A 20243-nucleotide genomic window follows, 5' to 3' on the forward strand; every position below is an offset into this window, starting at 1 on the left:
ATATTAGACTGGAGTCTTACAGTGTCATCTGGAAGTTCTTCCTTGAGGCTGATCTAAATCCCTACTGTTATGGTTCTAGGGTGCTCCACTTAGCCATGGGAAGAAACAGTCAGACTTTTTTTTTTGACGGTGACAGAAAACCCAACATGGCCTAAACAAGCTAACAAGGCAGGAGAAAACAATGTCTATAACTAGGAAGTCTGAATGCAGATAGCTTCAGGCAAGGCTGTACCTGGTACTCAGTGATGTGAGCAGGAATCAGCTCCCTGGACCTCGTGGCTTGCTCACCTGCTGGTGTCACTGGCAGGTGAAGTTTCCGTTATGAGAGCAAGAGGGCCACCAACTGCCACAGGCTGATCTAACTTCCGCACTCCAACTGAAATAGAACTTCTCTTCCCTCAAAATTCCAACTCTAAGGACTGACTCATGGGACCTGACTCGAAAAAATGTTTTAAAGATGAGAGATAGTGGACATGTGTCTACAGTGGCAGGAATGATCCACTGGAGAGGGAGAGAGACATCATTCAGGACAGGCAAACGGCCAAAGGAACCATGACCTACAGTCTAGGGCAGGGGTGGGGAACCTTTCTTCTGCCAAGGGCCATTTGGATATTTATAACATCATTTGAGGGCCATACAAAATTATCAGCTTAAAAACTATCCTGCTATATTTGGTCAAGCATTTAATTAACTCACCCCTAATGCCTTGGCAGGGCCAGACCAAATGGTTTTGCAAGCCTTATTAGTATATGGCTCGTGGGCCGGATGTTCCCCACCCCTGATCTAGTTGCTGCTGATAAAATCATAAAACCTCCGAGTGAGAAGGGACTTCTGAGTTCCCCACACCTTCCAGCCATTATAACATCAAGGTGAAATGACTTAGGCAATGCTACTCAGCTGGTTAATGGCACAGCAAAAACTAGAACCCAGATCTTATCAATTACTTACTGTTTATTGAGCACTTACTATGTGCCAGGCATTCGTTTTACAGAGAAGAGAAGTGGGGCTCACCCCCTTCTCAGGAAGAACCGGAGTGTCCTAGCTCTTGAAAGGTGGTCCAGGGAGAGGTGGTTCTGTGTGTATCTCTGACACGTAGCTATACAGCCTCTTAAAGTGGGAAACAAGAGTGAGATCATATCCTTGGGATAGTACATGTGGAACAGCACACACACGTACACACATGTGAAAGTGCTCACAAACAGCCGGCATGGCTTCCCATGGCTCTGCGAGGAGGAGAAGGGATGCCAGCAGGAGCCTCCACCATCACCTGCTTATGGCAAGCCGTTCCACCCCCACGCCAAGCCCTGGAACCAGTGCAGGCTTAGACACAAAGAAGCCTGGCTTCATTTTAGCAGCAAAATTGCTATCTAAAGAAAAGACTTCCCAGGCAATGGATTCTCTGAGGAGAACACAGAAGGGTGGACAAGTGGTTTCCCACTGAAAAGCACCACCAGTAACTTCCTCTCCAGACTCAGACTGCCGGTCAGGCCAGAAGGGGAAAAGAAACGCTGGCTCCAAATAGAATTCTTGAAATGCGAATGTAACTTTTGAGATGTTTGGGTAGTTTGTTTTAATCCTATATAATAAAGAGCTAATATGCTAATTAGACCAAACAGCAGAATGACCGTCCGGAGGACCTTTCGGACGAAGCCGGGGCTGCGAGGGGCTGTGAGGGCCGAGACCCTTGCACGAATTTCAAGCATCGGGCCTCTAGTAGATAAATAAATTTCTTGGAGAAAGGTAAAATGATGGTGAAGATGATAGCTATGACCTACTAACCTTGATAATGATGGTAGCTGTAATAAATGGAGCACTTACTACATGCTGGGAATTGTGCTTTACATGCTCTCTCTAACTTGATCTTCACAATAACTCTATGAAGGGTGTTCTATTCATATCACCATTTTATGGAGGAGGGACTGGAGGCTGCAAGTTAAACCCAAGTCTACCTGATTCCAAAGCCTGGGCCCCAATCAGTGTGTGTGTGTGTGTGTGTGTGTGTGTGTGTGTGTGTGTGTGTGCATGTGTGTGTGTGCAGCTGTGCATACGTGGGCAATTAACTGACCAAAAAGCAAGAACTTTAGGACACACAGGAAATCAAACTCTCTCCTGTCTTTCCCCGCTGACAGGCCCACCGGCCTGGGAGCATGCAGGTGAGGCCACAGCTCCCCTGTGCTGGAGGGGCACTTCACCAGACTGTCTCAGCTTTCTAGACATCAGGAAGACACAGGTCCCCTGGTGCCCTCCCCACCTCCCTTCATGAGGTCCACCCCCTGCTTTCCTCTGCATCCCTTCCGATATCTTCAATTCCACTTAGAATAGAATCCAGAGCCCTTCCCTAGGCCGACAAAGCCCTGCATGACCTGGCTCTGGCCTCCCCTCGACACTGCAGAGGGCCTTGTCAGCCCAGACTCTCCACCTGGACCGCTGTGTGAACGGGGAAATAAGCCTTTCTCTTGTTCAAGCCATGGTATTTGGGAGTCTCCTGTAACAGCAGCCTAGCCAATATCTAACTCACATTCTTGGTCTCTGACCTTGACACTTAAACTTCCTCCAGTCTCCTTGAACCTCTGGCCTCCCCTGTCCACCTAACCCCACACACTCAGCAGACAACTTGATCTTCTATTTCAAAGAGAAAAGGAAGCCAGTTCATGGGAACTCTCTCAACTTCCACGACTTAACCTTTCCAGGTGACATCAGCACCCTCCTGCTCCTGCCTTCCCTGCTGTGACTCGTCCTGTCCTGGCCAAAATTCCCATCAGAGCTTTGGGCCCCACGCCCTCCTACCCCTCAAGGAATACTAATAAGTTAACCTCTCCCTCTGGACAGTGTCCACAGCAGTACTTAAAATAAGGGTGCGTTTCCCATCTTAATGATAAAAAAAACACTATTCCTTCAGTTGGCATTTACTTTTCAAAGTCCCCCCTAGCCCCCAATAGGAGTTGTGCCCCAACACTGCAGAGTCCTAGTCAATGTCTCCAGTGACCCCATCTCCAGAAATCCAGTCTTCATCCTCTTGGCCTCGCAGCATGTTTGCCCTCGTTCTCATTCCCTCCTTGAAACTGTCCTCAAGACACCCTGCCTCCTGACTTGTTCTCTCCCTCACTTATTTCTCAAAAGAAACCTATGAGGTAAGACTATTCCTATCCACATTCTAGAGATAAGAAATAGAAACCTCGAGATGCTAAGTACATTCCCCAAACTGACACAGCGAACTGACCGACATCACAGAAATGAAGTCTGGCTAGTTGATGAAGAAAGAGGGTTTATTAAAAGGACTCTGGAGAGACCACAAATCTCTGCAAGGGCTGGAGACAGGTTGCCAGGAATAACACTTGAAATCACATCACAGAGCAAGTCCCCTGAAGACACCTCTATCACGGCCACCATCCCCAGCACACTCTGGATGATGACTGTCATGCAGTCACTGTCATGGCTGCCATCTCACACAGGATGGAGCCACACTAGGTCCACCACCCTGGCCAGATCATATTCTGCACAGTCCCTACCTCAACACATCAGCAGCTGCAGAGTCACGGCCAAGGGCAGGTGCATTGGGCAAAGTCTGGATCGTGCACCAGCATCCTAGCTGCAAAGGACGCTGGGGCAACAAGTATGTATCTGCAATTTGCAGCTTCTATAATGTGTGTGTGGCAGGGCAGGGGTTTCCTGCAGTCATATGAAGCGTGTCCAGTTGCTGACAGACAAAAAGAACGACCAATAGTCACTAAGCAAATGAAATACTTAGTCTAGTACCTGATGAATTATCCTTCACCCTTTATTTTACCCAACTCTGTGTTGAGCACAGTGTCAGGGAACACCACGGCATAAAGATATTCAAACCACCCCAGTTCCCAACACCCTCACAAAATGTCCAGCTTTCCCCACATCCGTGTCCTCATTCTTCTCCCCAAGAAGCCAATAGATATCTGATAGACAAGTCTCTGCTAAATGATGATGACTGAAAATGGGTTACTTAGTGTCTGATTCTTTCTGGAATCTTTCTGTTTTCACAGGAGATTCCAGGACCTGCAAAGTTTCAACCCCCAAAATTTTAAGCAGCTGTGAAATTCACCCGGGGAAGATTTGGGTCATCAAGGAAGTCTTTTGACTCAGACAGCTGCTCTTCAATAATAACCTTGGATAAACAGGTATCACCAACTCCTTACAATCCCTTACCTTTGAGCAGACCTCACAGGCTTTCCCACGTTTTACCTCACCTCATCTTCCCCCAAGCCCTACATGATATTTAAGATAAGTGTGAATTTCCTAGGGGACTAAATTTGGTAAGTGAGAACTGAGATTTACTGACCTAGGTTTACAGGCCTAGGTTTACTGACTCTTAAATCAAATGCTTTTCACTTTCTGTGAAGCCCGCCTGTCCTCCAGGTCAAGAACAATTCCAGTGGTGTCAGTGAATAAGGGAGCAAGGGTACCCAAAAGACAGTCCCCAGGGGCAGGAGAGGCTGGCAGGGAAGAAGAAACAATCCCAATATGACCCCTTTCCTAGAACACATCCCATTCGCTTTCACTCCGAGTGTTTTCAAATGGGTTCTGATTCCAACACATGCACATTCACCAGGATGACTGAGTATAATTACTTCCTTTTTGTCTCAAAAATTGCAAAAATTAGGGGATGTGCAACAACCCCAGGAGGAATCCAGGAGCTGAGGGCGGGGGCAATCTGCAAACCCAGTGAGCCTTTTGAGTTGCAGCGATGGGGAAAGTGTGCCGTCCCTGAGCTCCGTGATTAAAGCAACTGCAAATTAGTTTCCGCAAAGGTCTTTCCCCTTAAATTGAAAACACCATGTAATGGAATTTCACAGATGCTGCTTTGGAAATGACTTCATACCTCACTCTGCTCAGAGCTGAGAGGTGGCCGCATGCAGTGAATTGTAAGAGGATGAAGCTCTCCAGGGGCTGCCCAACCTTCCTCCAACTTCCACATAGATACACTCAGGGACTGCTCACCCCGTCCCTTAACCTGGGAGGGAATTAGTGAGCTCAGAGCAAGGGAGTGATCGGTAGTCTTCTCCTTCTCCAAACCAGTAGTTTACCTGCCATCCACGCCTTCTACCAGTCAGGCTCCTAGGGGTGGCTAGCTGCACCTGGAATGCCCAGGTACAGACATTTTAAGTATAAGGCTTTGGAAAACTATGGGGTTTCTGGGCTCTATTAAGATTTCCAAGAGAAATGAAGTCAGGCTGACACAGAAATACTGACTGTCACACCGTTTCACTGACCACCTTAGCTGTCTTGAGGGCACCCTTCCAGAATGCAGGAATCCCATTTCCAAATTGTCAGCAGCTCTACAGTGACTCAAACAAGTGGCATTTCGGTGTCAAATTTCCAGACAGCCCAGGTTGTTCATTCATTCATGTAAAAAAATGTCTTAGTACCCACTATGTGCCAGGCATGGTGCCAAGGCCTTGGGAGACAACAGTGAGCAAAGTCACAGCTCTCATGGTGATTACAATCAAATGATGGAGACTGAATTACACTTCAAATAATTATTCCAACAAATGAGAAAACTGCAATTCCGACGATGCTGTACTGTGGTTGGTATGGAGAGAGCCAGGAGATGGAAATTGGACCTGGTCAGGGCATTCAGAAGACATCCCTGAGGAAGTGCCCTTTCAGCTGAGACCTAAAAGGTAAGGAAGAGATAACCAAGGGGAGAGAGACGGGGTGGGGGAAGGGGAACTCTCAAGGCAGAGAGCACAGCATGGGGTCCTGGGGGACAGGGGCGTGCTGAGGGCTGGAAAAAAGGCTGGTGGACAGTAACCTTGGTGAGAGAGGGTGAGCGTGGCCCCAAAGGAGCCTGGAAAAGGGCCAGACCCTGCAGTTTTGCAGGACATGCAAAGGAGTTCTGCCTTTACCTGAAATGCAAATTGGATGCCATGGAAAAGCTGTAAGCAGGAATAAGGGTATGGGTGTGGAGGCCACGGGGGCATAGGCTACCAAGGAGACAGAACTGAACCTCACATCACCCTGCTTGGCCCCGGAGGATGACTGGTTAGCCAGAGACGGGTAAGATTCCTCAGGGAAGGAACAACCTAAGACAAGCACAGTCGCAGAGGGGCCATCAGGAGACAACTTGGGGATCATCAGAGGTGGGGCACAGACCCCCACCCTCCCAACCTTACAGGGGCCTGAACCCTCGCCCCGTCTGAGGGAGGTCTCCTGCTCCCATGGCTGCTTTGCTTCCCACACCCAGTTCAGATCGAGACACAGGTGACAGACAGTGTGACTTGGCCCAGCTCAGATTGGGACCCAGGTAACAGACAGAGACTTGGCTGACAGCAGCTGCCCTATATCTAAATCCAGCCTAGCACTAGGAATGCTCAGGGCCTACTCAAGAATGCAAATAATCTTTTCCACTAATATTTACAGGGTAAACTAAGATTGATGGTAGAGTATTAAATTGGACAGTAAAATAATAATCAAGTTTTCAGATTAAATTAAATAGGCTAATTCAAATAAGTGAATATTCAAGAAAATTTAATTGTACTGGACAAAAAGCTGTTCCTAAAGTGTTAACTAAAATTTCTATTGGTAGTTCATCTCATGGTAAAATTCCTGAACATGCAATGAAACTAAAGCAGCCATATTTTTGTGCAAAAAATTAAAATTTAAAGTTATCAAGACTGCATTATAAAATTTACAAAAGCCTCCATTAATCAAAAAAGGGGGGATAGTAGGGTAATATCATGTAAGGAAAAATATCCTATAAGTAAATTACATCTAGAAAATTTTTACTTTACAAGATTAATTTTAATTTGTAATGACAACAGCAAAACACCCATGAAAAACACACATGGTGTCTAAATAAGACAAAGGAAAATCGTTTGGGCAAAAATAAAAAGGATCCCAAATCAATTATATAGAAAAGATTCCTTTATTAACTTTTGGTCGAGAATATGTTTGTATATTTTCAGAAAACAACTCCAAGACCATGTGGATTCCTGCAACAGAGAGGAATTGACAGGTTTGCTCCAACCAGGAAGACAAGAGGAGAAACAGTCCAGAGATGGGAGACGCTGACGACGCCTTGCCACGCTAGCAGTCAGAAGCTGTGCGACGCAGCAGGCTGCCTAGGACCAAACCAGAGAGGGTCGGACCTGCATTGCCACCATGTGCCCACCATCCAGATATCATTGCTGACATGTACACATAAGGAACTGTTTGACATTGAAACGGGGACTCAGAACTGTTGGACATTGAAATTGGGACTCAAACATTTTTTGTAATTATATGTTTATTCCTAGTCTGCAGAGGCAAGATTCTTTAAAGGAAAGAAAAGGGGAAAAAATAGATACAGAAGCAAAGAAGCATTGAACAGACTGTCGGGCTACAGCGGGAAGGCAGAGGAGGTTTTTTTTTGGGGGGGGGGGGGCTGTAAGAGATCAACTGAAGGACTTGTGCGCATGCATATAAGCATAACCAATGGATAAAAGACACTGGGGGGGGGGCGCAGGTAAAGGCATGTACTGGGGGGAAGGGGTGGCTGGGGGGAGGTCAATGGGAAAAAAATGAGACATATGTACTACTATTTGTAATACTTCAAACAATTAAAAAAATTTAAAAGAAATTTTCTTTTAGAAAAAGTCTTATCTATTAATCTAAAATACTATACCTTTATTGAGTTTGGCTCAGTTAACTTTGAGTTTCGGTTACTATTAGCCTCCATGGTAATTGTGAAAGAAACAGATGTTTTGAGCTTTCTGCTTGTTGCCAGTAAAGAACTCCTGGAGTCACCTGCAACAAGTAATAGTTATTTGGTCTCCCATTATTAAAAGCTCTCAAAAGAAAATTTGTTGTTAAATACCAAGTAGCATAAGCGGTCTGTGTATTAATTTTGTTCTCTTTGTTCTTCCTATTGAAATAAAGTCGGAAGTTTTATATTTAAAAAAAAAAAAAGGAATAAGGGTAGAAAGATGGTATCATGTCATTAGAAAATGTCTTCCTGGCTGCAGCACAGCAGCCATATTGAAGTAGGGGGGCAAGAGCTGTTTGTCAAAACCCACCCAGAGGAGTAGGTATTCAGAGCCTTGGCTGCCCTGGCAGTGACCCAACTCACCCACAACCACAAGGACAACGGCACAGCCAACTCAACTGAGGATCCGAGGCACCAATCTCCCACCCCAAACTCTTTCCACTGAAGCACAATCTAGTAGCACAACTTCTAAGGTGCGATGCTGTCACCTGGGCACTAAGTTGGTAAACGAGGCAGCATATCCCTTCACCTCTCTGGGAAACTACCCATCTACTTATCACGGAGAGTAGTAAGAAACTGACTCCAATAAATGGGTCATCAGCACACACCTGGTGATCTCTTTCCAACCATCTCTATTTGCATATCCTCAGCCTAAGAGAGAAGTTCAAGTGTGTGCTCTTAAAAATGGTAATAATTTAAAATTTTAAGCTCCGGTCAGTACCTCTGTGCTAGTGACTGGAGATGTGGAAAAGAGCTGGTTACCCAAAGGGCCAAACTCTTTGAACAGAGGCTCACCTTATATGAAAACAGGGCTCAAGGCCGTGGCAGGGTAGCTAAGCTGGTTAGAGCGTCATCCTGATACACCAAGGTTGAGGGTTAGATCCCCAGTCGAAAGGAAGGAAGGAAGGAAGGAAGGAAGGGAGGAAGGAAGGAAGGGAGGAAGGGAGGAAGGGAGGAAGGGAGGAAGGGAGGAAGGGAGGAAGGGAGGAAGGGAGGAAGGGAGGGAGGGAGGGAGGGAGGGAGGGAGGGAGGGAGGGAGGGAGGAAAAGAGAAAATAGGGCCCTCCCTATGTGTTAACATCTTTAAGTGTTAAGTACATAGTGTTCTGTCTTACTTTGTGCTGCTACAACAGAGCACCGCTATTGAGAAATCTGACCTAGAAGGGAGCAGAGCCACAAGGTGGGTTCTCTAGTGACTTCCTGGACAGAGCAACACACACACACACACACACACACACACACACACACACACACACACACACTGACCCGTATTGGATAGTGATTTAAATAAGAAACTACCTTTTGTTAAGACACTGAGATTTGGTGGTAATTCATTATAGCAGCTAGCATCATTTACTTTCACTGATAGAGATCAATCTCTCTGTGGAGGATAAGAGTACCCTAGCAACAGAGCCATATCACTCAACAGATACTGGGAAGGTTTCTGGAATAAAGAAGTGAAGGGATTTATATTTACTTCAGTATAAATAAATATATGAGATAAATAAATAAATATTTTGTATTAGAACCACCAAATAAGTTTAACTATGACTCCTGGCTAAAGAGATTTTGTTTGTTTTGGTTTAAGTTATCTAATTTTCAAAGAATTAGCAAATATGTTTTATTTTCTTTTTCTCATCATGACTTGAACTTCATACTTATAAGTGCTGCATTTTTTATGCACTAGCTAAAGAGCAATTAACAATAAAGTCATTGTGGTTTACTATGAAAAAGAAGAAGCAGCAAATGGCAATAGATGCCTGGTCCCATCCTCCAAGTCATAAGGTCAAGAGCACAGCAGCACTTTGGGGAAGAAACTCTTAGCACCTTAGCAGAGAAACACAGCAAGAACCCACAGCTGGCCAGAGGTGAACCCAGCTAAGCGCTCCCTTTTTTCCTTTTCCTCGTCCTTTTTCCCTGTGACAGGGACTAGTTGACAATAATCAGCAAGGTCTGTTTAGTGTATGGTCTGGTCTTGCTGTGACTAATAAGATGATTGGTTGTATATATCCTCTTTATGGTTGTTCATTATATCACCCTAACATAAAGTAATTTAATTTCAGAGGGATAATTAGGGCATTTCTAATCTAACTGATAGTCTGAATGAAATGAGATTCTCAGAGGGAGATTTGTGTATCAGGAGACTGGTGACCTCCGGCCCCAATTTTCACACAATGTATTAATCTGACAGCCCCACTTCCCCGGCATGCTGTATCCGAACATTTCTGAGCCTGTGGGTTAGAGAACACACCCGCAAATGAGATTACTTTATTTATAATGAGATTCCCTTGGGCTCAAGAAGACAGATCATAATATTTTCACTGAGGCCTGCAGACTGAGAGAGTCACCATAATTTTAACGGAAGCCCTGAGATGCCAATATACTATAAAGGCAGCAGGGCCCTGCCTGGGGTCTCAGATGCTACTCAGCAAAACTGAAGACCAAGCCCTGTCGGAGGCCTGCCTCTCTCAGCAGGCTCAAGGCCACTATAGCAGGGAAAACCTCATGCTGGCTGAGGCCATAGAAAGCTCATTCTCACCTGCCCGCTTGGGGGAACTACAGAAAGAGTCTGCTCAGCTAGCCTGAGATGGGGGGACTAGGGAAGAGCCTCCTGGAAAGAGGAAGCAACAGAGGTTAGTTGTGGGGTGAGTGTAGGTGTGGTAGCAGGGCCAGCATTCTGAGCAAGCAGGGTAGCCAAGAGACCATCTACCTGCTACCCAATCAACACACCTTCAGGGCCAGACCCGCTCACCTCTGTGCTCACACGGGCTCCAAACCCTACCATTACAGTCACTCTTTCACACCAGCCATCAGATTAGGGTGCTGACTCTTATGAAAGAAAATCTGCTGCTGAAAACAATTCCTGTTATCTGTTCAGTCATTGGGCACCCACATGTGCCAAGCACTGGTCAAGTCCAAAATAGATAAAGCCCCTTTCTAGGATCCTTACTTTCTTGTGGTTGTGTAAGCCTTCTTGGTAAATTCCTTTTAGAATTTAATTTGAGAGAAACGTCTGATTCTCTGGGGGAAAAATAATGTACTCCTTTACCAGATGGTGAGTATGCAGCTCATCTTGTTCCCCTTGTTTTCTTGGGAGCCAGGAAGCTCAGCGATTACTGTCATGCTCAGATGCAGTGGCAGTATTAGGTTGGTGTTTTGTGTCTTTTTCCTTCTTACTTTCTATTTCTAGTGAAAATTTTTATTTAAATACATCTTATTTGGTGAAGTATTTAAAGTTCAAATTGGAAAGAGTATATTTTATTTTAAAAAATAAGCAAAGATAGAAGCATCAACTTACAAAAAGCCACTGTTAAAAATTATTTATACTTACTAAGTGCCTGTTAATAACTAACCTTCAGAGATGAGGGAAGGGAGATCAGAAGAGCTGCGTAGTTTGCCTGAGACGACTCGTTTAGTAAGGAGCAGAACCAGGCAGGATGAAAACCTGGGCAGTCCGGCGTCACCAGCTGCCCTCTTAGCCACTGCCTCTCAGAATGTAAGACTTACTGTGCTAGGCAGCAGCCAATGAACGTGAAACCTATTGGTCGCCCCTGCGAGGCTGCCTCACATCCTCTGAAGCCCCTCAGTCTTCCAGCCACAGCAGCGGCAGCAGCAGCCGGCAGCACTCAGGCCTGACCTGACAGCACCTTGCCTGGGCCGCGTGAAGAGTCTCTTTCCGTCCCAGTCTCCTGGGAGGATGCAGGAATCTACTTGGTCACTCTGACGCACGCACACACTTGCAAACCTTGGCCAGTGAGGGACGGAGCCAGTGGACAAATGCCCCGTGTTTCTGTCCTTTGGTCAGGGAACTCTGAGGCCCATTCTGCTGGGGTCCTCGGGCATCCTCCGAGGAATTCAGCTGCTGTTGCCCACCATCGATCAGCTCAGCAAAGTTCACTCCTAGTTCCTTCTCCCAGTTCACTCCTCCTGGTCCCGTCTTGCTCTTTGAGATCCATTTCTGAAACTAACTACCTGTATGCAAGACCTGGGCCCAGCACTGCTTTAGGGGGAAATGGAGGCTAGAACACTACAGTGCCCAGCTTGAGGAGTTCAGATTAGAGTGACAAGTCACTACAAGAGGAAAATGTCAGTAATACTGCACTAACAACCTATGGTTAAGTAGCCAGAAGAGTGACTGAAGCTATCCAAATACAAGAGCACAGAGAACGTGGAATAAGTGGAACAAGCAGGGAAGTACAATCGAGTTTACTGGAACACAGCCACATATGTATGCTCACGTTGTCTAAGGCTGCCTTCCCACTACAGCAGCAGAGCTGAGCAGTTGCAACAGGAGCCCATCAAACCTCAAAAATTTAGTATCTGGCTGCTTTCTGAAAAAAGTCTGTGGATCTGAGATATAGAAAAATCAAGGATCCTCTGGGAATGCAGAGAATGGACACATTCTGTTTGAGAGGTGGTGATTGGGAAGGTCAGGAAAAGCTAGGAAGAGTCTGGCTGTCAAAGAACAGGAGCAAGGAAGGGCATTCCAGGTAAAGGCAACAGCTGAACCAAAGGCACAGAGCTGAGAATCAACACGCTGCTTGCGAGGAACCATAGGTAGTTTACTGCAGGAGAGGAAGAAACTACCAGGGATGTGATGGGCAATGAGGCTACGGGCAAAGAGGGCTTGAAGGTCTCTGTGGCTGGGCCATTGCTCTCATTTTAGGCTATTTCCTTCAATAGCCAAAGATACCATAAACAAGAGTGAGTGCAGAGTCTGGTTTGGGGTACCTTCTACTGAAGGGAGTTTATGTGGAGTTTGTGACAGTTACGCCCTTGTGATGAATGGTGGGAACCCCTCTTTGCACCTGGGCATTTTTTACCTTAAAAGATGCTTCCACTTTGCCCTCCTCAGGTGCATGGCTCAAGTTGTGCCAGCTCGGACCTCCTGCTCCCATTGCTGCTAAACCAGACACAGCTGACTCCCACCATTATGGTTGGACCCCCCCGGGTGCTCTGACAGGCCTCCCCCACAGCCTACTTGGCAGTTTCCGGATATGAGGACGCAGTAACGTGTGGCAAGAAATCCTCGAGACTGAGGCCTGGCACACGGCCCCAGGAGGCAGTGCTTTGGGAAAGAAAAACCCTGGTGAGCCAGCATGGCCTGAGAAGGAATGATCTTGTTTAGCTCTGTCAAGTCACTGAGGACTAAACATGTGCCAGACCAGGCAATATACTCAAAATAAATAAATGAGGGGCTCACAGTCTAACAGGGGAGATAGACATGCTCTTTTCATGGGGGAGACTGGTGCCAACTCCCCTCTGGTGGGGAACAGCCCCCAAGAGGTAAAGCATGGGAGGATATTAAAAGCTTAATAAACATCCTAAGGGCATTAGCTTTAATGGTTATTGTGGACTGAACTACAGGTACCACATCAACTGCTGATATGCAAATATGTGCATAAGTACTGAAAGATATCCCAGAAACAGTTTCTTCTTCCCCTTAAGAGTTTCAAGATTTCCCTGACAATACTTGTTTATACTCTTGACTGGTTCGGTAAACCATTTTTGAATAAGCAATGCAAAGGTAAATTTCAGTCCCAAAAGGACAGAACTTAAACATAATTTGGAAAATGAATTGATCAGGAGAATGCAGAAAACCAACACTGATTTTTTTTTTAAGGAAGAAGAATAGTTAACATTTACTAAGTATGTACATTTTGTCAAGTACTGTGCTGAGGGCTTCCCACGCATGGTCTCATTCAATCTGAGATAGATGATGTTTTTATTACTGTCTCCGTGTTACAAATGTGGCAACTGAGTCTTAACCAAGTAACTTGTTCCCCCACCATCACTGTAGGAGGCAGGTGTCACCTGACCGTTTATCCACAGGGGCCACACCCTTAACCACCACACCAACTGTCTCCCCTTACTGGCCAGTCCCCTGTTCCCGCCTGAGACATCTTTTTCAGAATTTGGCCCTGAATAGGCTTCAGGATAAGTTCCTTCAATGTGATAAGCAGGGCCCAGATCTCTGACAGCTGTTCCCTGCTCTTCATCATCATCTGAAACAATCAGGAAGCATTAGAGAGTACTTTTCCCTTTACAAAGGTGATAATTAGATAACAAGCTGAGATTAAAGTAATTACAGTTAGACAGCTGGCAAGCCAGCACAGTCACATTGAAATATTGTTGGTACTTCAGCATCTGGTTCTAATAACAGCATAGGCTAAAGGATTTTACATTAATTACAGAACATAATTTAATATAAACATATTTAATTGCAATTGATGAGCAATAAACTGTTCAAGAATGACTTAACCCCTTCCACGTGTCAAAGTGATGGGAACTTTGGGCAGGCTGCGGCCTCTTCTGCTGTCTCTCTCACCCTCCCTCGCCATGCCCTCCACACTCCCTGGTCTCCTCTCCTGGAGAAAACCCCCCTCAAAGGAGGATTTTCCTCATTGCTTATCCCGTGGGTTCTTGGCGCATGTACAGCGCTGCTCATCCTGGGAAAGCCCGGTGGAAGGAGGAGAGTGTGCCAGCCTGGCTGGGATGCATTGCTTGGGCGAGACCAGCTGCCCTTCCTCACAGTGGCTGGCGAAATTCTCACACCTTTATGTGGTGCTGGTTTGGCTTCTGACAGTCAGTGAGCAACCTGTTAAAAATAATCCTCAGATCTCTTAGCAAAAGTATAAAGGTAAACCACTTTTTTGTCCTGACTAGGAAGTCCCTGGCCACAATAGCCAGGGTATTTTCAAAATTTTGGAATCAATGTGTAATACCTGGAAATTTCCTCATGAGATAGGACACTTTCTATTCTGGTAGGAATTCATGCTGCCAACCCCCCATCTCTACCCCCACAATCTCCACTAGATAAAAGACTCAACCAGCATTTTTTGCACATCTTTCCAGAAGATCCATTCATTAATGGGACACATTCAAAAACCACAAAATCCTGTTATGAGCTACATGTCTGTGTTCCCCAAAATTCGTATGTTGAAACTTAACTCCCAATGGGATGGTATTAAGAGGTAGAGCCTTTGGGAATTAATTAGGTTTAGATGAGGTCATGAGGCTAGAGTCTCCCATGAAGGGATTAATGTCCTTGTAAGAAGGTAAAAAGACTAGAGCTTGTTCTCTTGGCCATGTGAGGCTAGAGCAAGAAGGTGGCTGTCTGCAAACCAGGAAGAGGGCCCTCATCAGAACACAACCATTCTGGTACCCTGATCTGGACTTCCCAGACTGCAGAACTATGAGAAATAAATGTCTGTTGTTAAGCCACCCAATCTATGGTATCCTGTTGTAGCAACTTGCACTGACTAAGACATACTACTAGGTCCCAACTGCGTTGAGATGATTCCTAAGAGTCAATACAAAGAAGTTACAAGGCTCCTTCCTAAAAAAAAAAAAAAAAAAAAAAAAAAGTGAGTAGCCCTAGAGTGAGTTGGAAAATTCACCATTAAGTTTCCCTATATGACAAATGATGTGGAATTACAAGGAGCCTTACTGTTTTTACTTCTTCCTGTGGATTTCAAGGTATAAAGCACACATTCCCCTAAAAGCTAAAGTGAGTGCTGAAAATTTTATTATTCATAATAAGCTTCTAGAGGAATTACTGACAGGCACACACAAAGTAAAATTAGTGTGAAGATTCAGGACCACATATCACCAAGGGACAACCAGGCACTCTCCAAGTGAAAGTTGTTCTATGCATAACCTTTTGGAAGAAGAAGTTTAAGTTTTCTGACACAGCAAATCCATGATGTAAGAACTATCAGGTATTTTTTTGTAGATTTAGATTTATATTCCTGCAGGAGTGAGGAAGGGACAGGAAAGGAACGTTGCCAATAAAGAAGCACTTGCTAATTTAAAAGTTACCACTCTGTCATAAAAATTAAAAAGTTTTATGGGTCAAAGGACACTAGCTAGAAAGTGAAGAAAAACCACAGAATGGCAGAAAGTATTTACAAATCATATGTGATAAGGGTCTAGTACCTAGAATATAAAAAGAACTATTACAACCCAACAATAAAAATACAAATAATCTAATTAAAAAATTGGGAAATAATCTGATTCAATATTTTTCTGAAGACAATATACCAAAGGCCAATAAGCACATGGAAAGACTCTCATCATTAATCATCATCCAAACCAAAATGAGCTCCCACTTCACACACCCCAGGATGGCTGTAATAAAAAAGATAATAACAAATGTTGGTAAGGATGTGGTCATTTGCTGGTGGTAATATAAACAGCACAACCATTGTGGAAAACAGTTTGACAGTTTCTCAACAAGTTAAATACAGTTACCCTAAGACCCAGCCACTTGATTCTAGGTATATACCCAAAAGAATGTAAAAGATGTCCATACAAAAACTTGAACACATATAGCAGCATTATTCATAATAGCCAAAAAATGGAAGTAATCCAAATATCCATCAATTTATGAATAAACAAATTGGTATATCTATAAAATGCACTATCACCCAGCCATAAAAAGAAACAAAGAATTGACATATGCTATAATATGGATCAATCTTGAAAACATCATCCTAAGTGAAAGAAGCCAGACATAGAAAATCACATATTGTATGATTACATTTATATGAAGTGTCCAGAATTGGTAAATCTATAGAGACAGAAAATAGAGTCATGGTTGTCAGGAGATGGGAGGAAAGGGAACTAAAGAGTGATCGCTAATAAGAATGGGTTTGTGGTTTTTTTTTTGGGGGGGTGATAGAAATGTTCTGGAATTAGTGGTGATGGTTGCACAATATTTTGAATATACTAAAAGCTACTGAACTGTACACTATAGTTAAAACAGTAGATTTTATGTTATGTAAATTTTATCTATCTTTTTTTTAAGGTATCAATCTGAGAATTTGAGCTTAGTCCCACTAGGGAAGCCTGGGAATCTGTGTAAAGCGATCACAGATATTCAAGAGGTGAGGATGCTGGGGTATTTATACACCAACTCCCATCAGTCAGTGACTGCAGGTTGCTTCCAGGAGGTATTAATTCCTTGCACTTTGGCCTAACTGCCAAAGGAGCTCTGGTGGCTAGAGATGGTCCTTAGGCAGATAAACGTTGATGCTGACAGACGATAGGCCAGTGTGCCCCAAAAGGGTATAGGCAGGAGATCTAGGCAGTGCACTGACAATCTGCTACTCTCTCATTGAGTTGTCTTGGGATTAAATAAGAAAATCTTTGTAAAATGTTTCACAGTGCTAGACACAGAGAAAGCTCTTAATAAATGTGAGCTATTTTTACAGAAGATTCAATAAGGCTAAATAATTTCATCAAAACTGCATAGCTAATGCAAGACAAAGCGAGGATTCATGCAGATCTATCTATACCATGCAATCTTTCACACAGAGAATTATACTAACCAAACTTGCAAACATACCTATAGGATGGCAATCATGTCTTGAGGACATTCAGCAACTATAACAAATATCTTTATATCTTTACTCTCTCCCCCACCCCTTATGTGCCTTCAATGGGGATAGCATCTGCTTATCTCACAAAAAGGCCTTGAGGGCAGATGTTTTGTCTGCTCAAGTTGCCCAGGGTCTGAATATTACCTGGTTTGTTGTGTAGGTGATTATTTGAGATTCAAAGCCTGCACATTTGCTGACAGTTTAGTCCAAAGGACAAGACACAGTACACCTGAGAGGCAAACGGTTCTTATAAGTGTATTTCTAGTATCACATGATCTCACTCATCTAGGGGAAATAATGAACAACATAAACTGATGAACAAAAACAGACCCGGAGACAGGGAAGCATCGATCAGACTGTCAAACCTCAGAGGGAAGGTAGGGGAGGGTGGGGGTAAGGGGGAGAGATCAACCAAAAGACTTGTATGTATGCATATAAGCCTAACCAGTGGTCACGGGCAACAGGGGGGTGGGGGCATGCGTGGGGAGGGGTTTGGGATGGGAATGGGGGGATGAGGACAAATATGTGATACCTTAATCAATAAAGAAATTAATAAAATAAAAAAAAGACACAGTACACCTGAGGCTGCAGGAGCAGCAGGAGGACACTTGCCTCACCCACATGTCAGTCCTCCTGTTCTCCTCTGGAATAATCCAACTTTCAATGACTCAATGAAAGAGCTGCGCTAGCAGAGGAAAATGGAAGGAATCTCTTCCCAAAATGTTCTGCCTGAACTCCCAGAGGGTTGAAGTGAGGATGTGGGGCTGCAGAACCCAAGCCTACCTGATCAGGTAGTGGTTGATAATGGTGTCGAAGTAGCTGTAGTACACAACATTGTTCACATGGCCATACTGGTCATTGTCCTGCCACCTCGTCTGGATGGGCAAGAAGTACCCATAGGCCTCCTGGTGACGATGACAATCTTCAACCCGCGGGTTCTCTGATGATGTAGTCAAGGAACGGACATTCCTGGGAAGCATCCTCAAAACCCAAGAGGCCATAGTCGGTGATTGCTGCCTTGAAGGGTACCTTCAAGTAAAAGAGCAGCATAGGATAAAATGGTCTGCATAAATCTTTAGCTTCACAAAAGTGACTGTATTAAATTGTGGGCATTGGTTTCAAAAGGAAATTAAAGTTTTTCCCCTGAGAAATAAATCTTTCCTGATAGTCCAAGTCCTTGTCACAAACCTATTTACTGTTTTTATTATTGTTATTGTTTTGAGAGAAAGGAATGGGGAGAGAGAGAAAAATACATCGATTTGTTGTTCCACTTGTTTATGGATTCATTGGTTGACTCTTGTATGTGCCCTGACTGGGACCAAACCCACAACGTTGGTATATTGGGACAACACTCTAACTAACTAAGCTACCTAGCCAGGGCCAAACCTCTGTACTTTTTAAAGCACTCCTTACTAAAAAGGCTTTGGCACACACTGATGAAACAAATGAAGCCTTTGTTTGAATTTGACTAGTGGTAATTTTTATGGAGGTCTTCTGTTCCACAAAGTATTTTCAAAGAGGGTACTGATTCTGACAAAATCTATAATACTACTAAGCACATAAAGATAGGGCTAAGGAGAACAGAACAGAAATAAAATGTTTGCCAGAAAACTTTATCAAATGGGCTTATTGACTGTAAGTTTCTTTGGGGTATTAATTTTCTTTCAGAACAAAAGTATTGCCCTATGGAATTTTAAAATATGCATGAACAAAGGGGGAAAAGAAACAACAACCCAACAATTCCAGCTGTGAACACTTCCATGTGCATTATTTTAGCCTTATATTTATATATCTTTATAAATATTCTTAAATTGGACCATACAATACAAGTTGTTTTGTAACCTTTTGTGCTTAACAATAGATTATTGATATATTTAAATACTCTCCTACATCATTTGTAATGTTGAATTCCATTTTATTCCATTGTATCAAAGCACTACAATTTACAAAATCCTTTATTGCATACTGAGGATTATGATTCTAATTTTGTTGACTTGGATTGGAATTTTTGTAAATAAATCTTCACACACACACGTGATTATTTTCTTAAAATAAATACCTAGAAGCAGAATTGCTGGGTCAAAGGGCAAATAAATTGTTAAGGATTTTGATATAAACTAATGCCCTCCAGAAAGGTGGTACCAATTTATACCACCCCAGCAGTGGCCAATTTCCTTGTCAATTTTAAAATGCTGTGTCAATTTGACTGTGTTCTCTCATTTCCATATAAATTTAATGAAATGTGCTAAGTGGAAAGATGACTACTGCTACCACCTATGATGGAATAACTAGCATCAGAATAACCCTTCTGTTTGCGAACAACTATAAAGTGAGATAAAATGTAAAAGAGGAGCCCTGTGAAGGCGTGAGGAAATAATCATGGTAGCGGGACTTTATAGGCTGCAACCCTGGGGACAGGGTAACACACTGCAGTGAGCTTGCACTTGCTACTGTTGTTTCTCATCAGGGTATCTGCCAACTTACTATGTGGGGAATAAAGGCTGAAGAGATAACAGCAACCTAGAGCTTGCAGTGGTCTTGCTGTGTTGGAAGAGCTGACCAAAAAAAAAAAAAAAAAATTTGAAAGGCCAACATCCTGGAGAAGAGTGAGCTGCAGAGAAGTGAGCCTTATAGTGCAAATTTCCCCAAAGGCATTTGCTGACTCCTAAGCTGCATGTGCTCCAATGAGACAGAGAAACCAGCAGAAAGCAACTGCTACAAGGCTAAAAATCTAGGAAGAAAATAGGAGTCTCACTGTGCTGAGGACTGCCAAGAAGGAAGGTAAAGACCCCAGACTTTCCATTTTGACCCCAAAAGGGCCACTTCCTTAGAGTGAGAGCAAACCCTAAATGGACGAGCCTTGAGCAAGGCTGTCTACCCAAACATCATCTGTTAGCCAGTGGAAACCTAAATCATCTCTGTAGGAAAAGAGCACCATCCAGAGTCTCCACAACTTTTTAGACACAAAGTCTAACATTCAGTCAAAAAGGAAAGTCTAACATTCAGGCCTATTAGGAAAGAAGAACAAATGACCAAAACCCAAAAGAAAAGACAATAGAATAGTCCCACAGACTCACACTGATTTTAAAATAACTATGATTAACAGGCATCAAAGATAAAGGGAGATTATACATCCCAAATACA

At 43.9% G+C, this 20243-nt stretch overlaps 1 protein-coding gene across 1 annotated transcript in view; it reads right to left on the reverse strand.

The window, feature by feature from the left end:
• The window catches only part of LOC308233834 (uncharacterized protein), a 123979-nt gene that overhangs the window by 56563 nt on the left and 47173 nt on the right, over positions 1–20243 (reverse strand). The window contains exon 2 of the mRNA XM_080640795.1: positions 17883–18128. Coding sequence (XP_080496921.1) covers positions 17883–18100 — 218 coding nt within the window. The 5' untranslated portion in view covers positions 18101–18128. The remainder of the gene's footprint in view (positions 1–17882; positions 18129–20243) is intronic.

Source organism: Plecotus auritus (assembly GCF_963455305.1).
Source record: "Plecotus auritus genome assembly, chromosome: 9".
NCBI classification, from domain to species: domain Eukaryota; kingdom Metazoa; phylum Chordata; class Mammalia; order Chiroptera; family Vespertilionidae; genus Plecotus; species Plecotus auritus.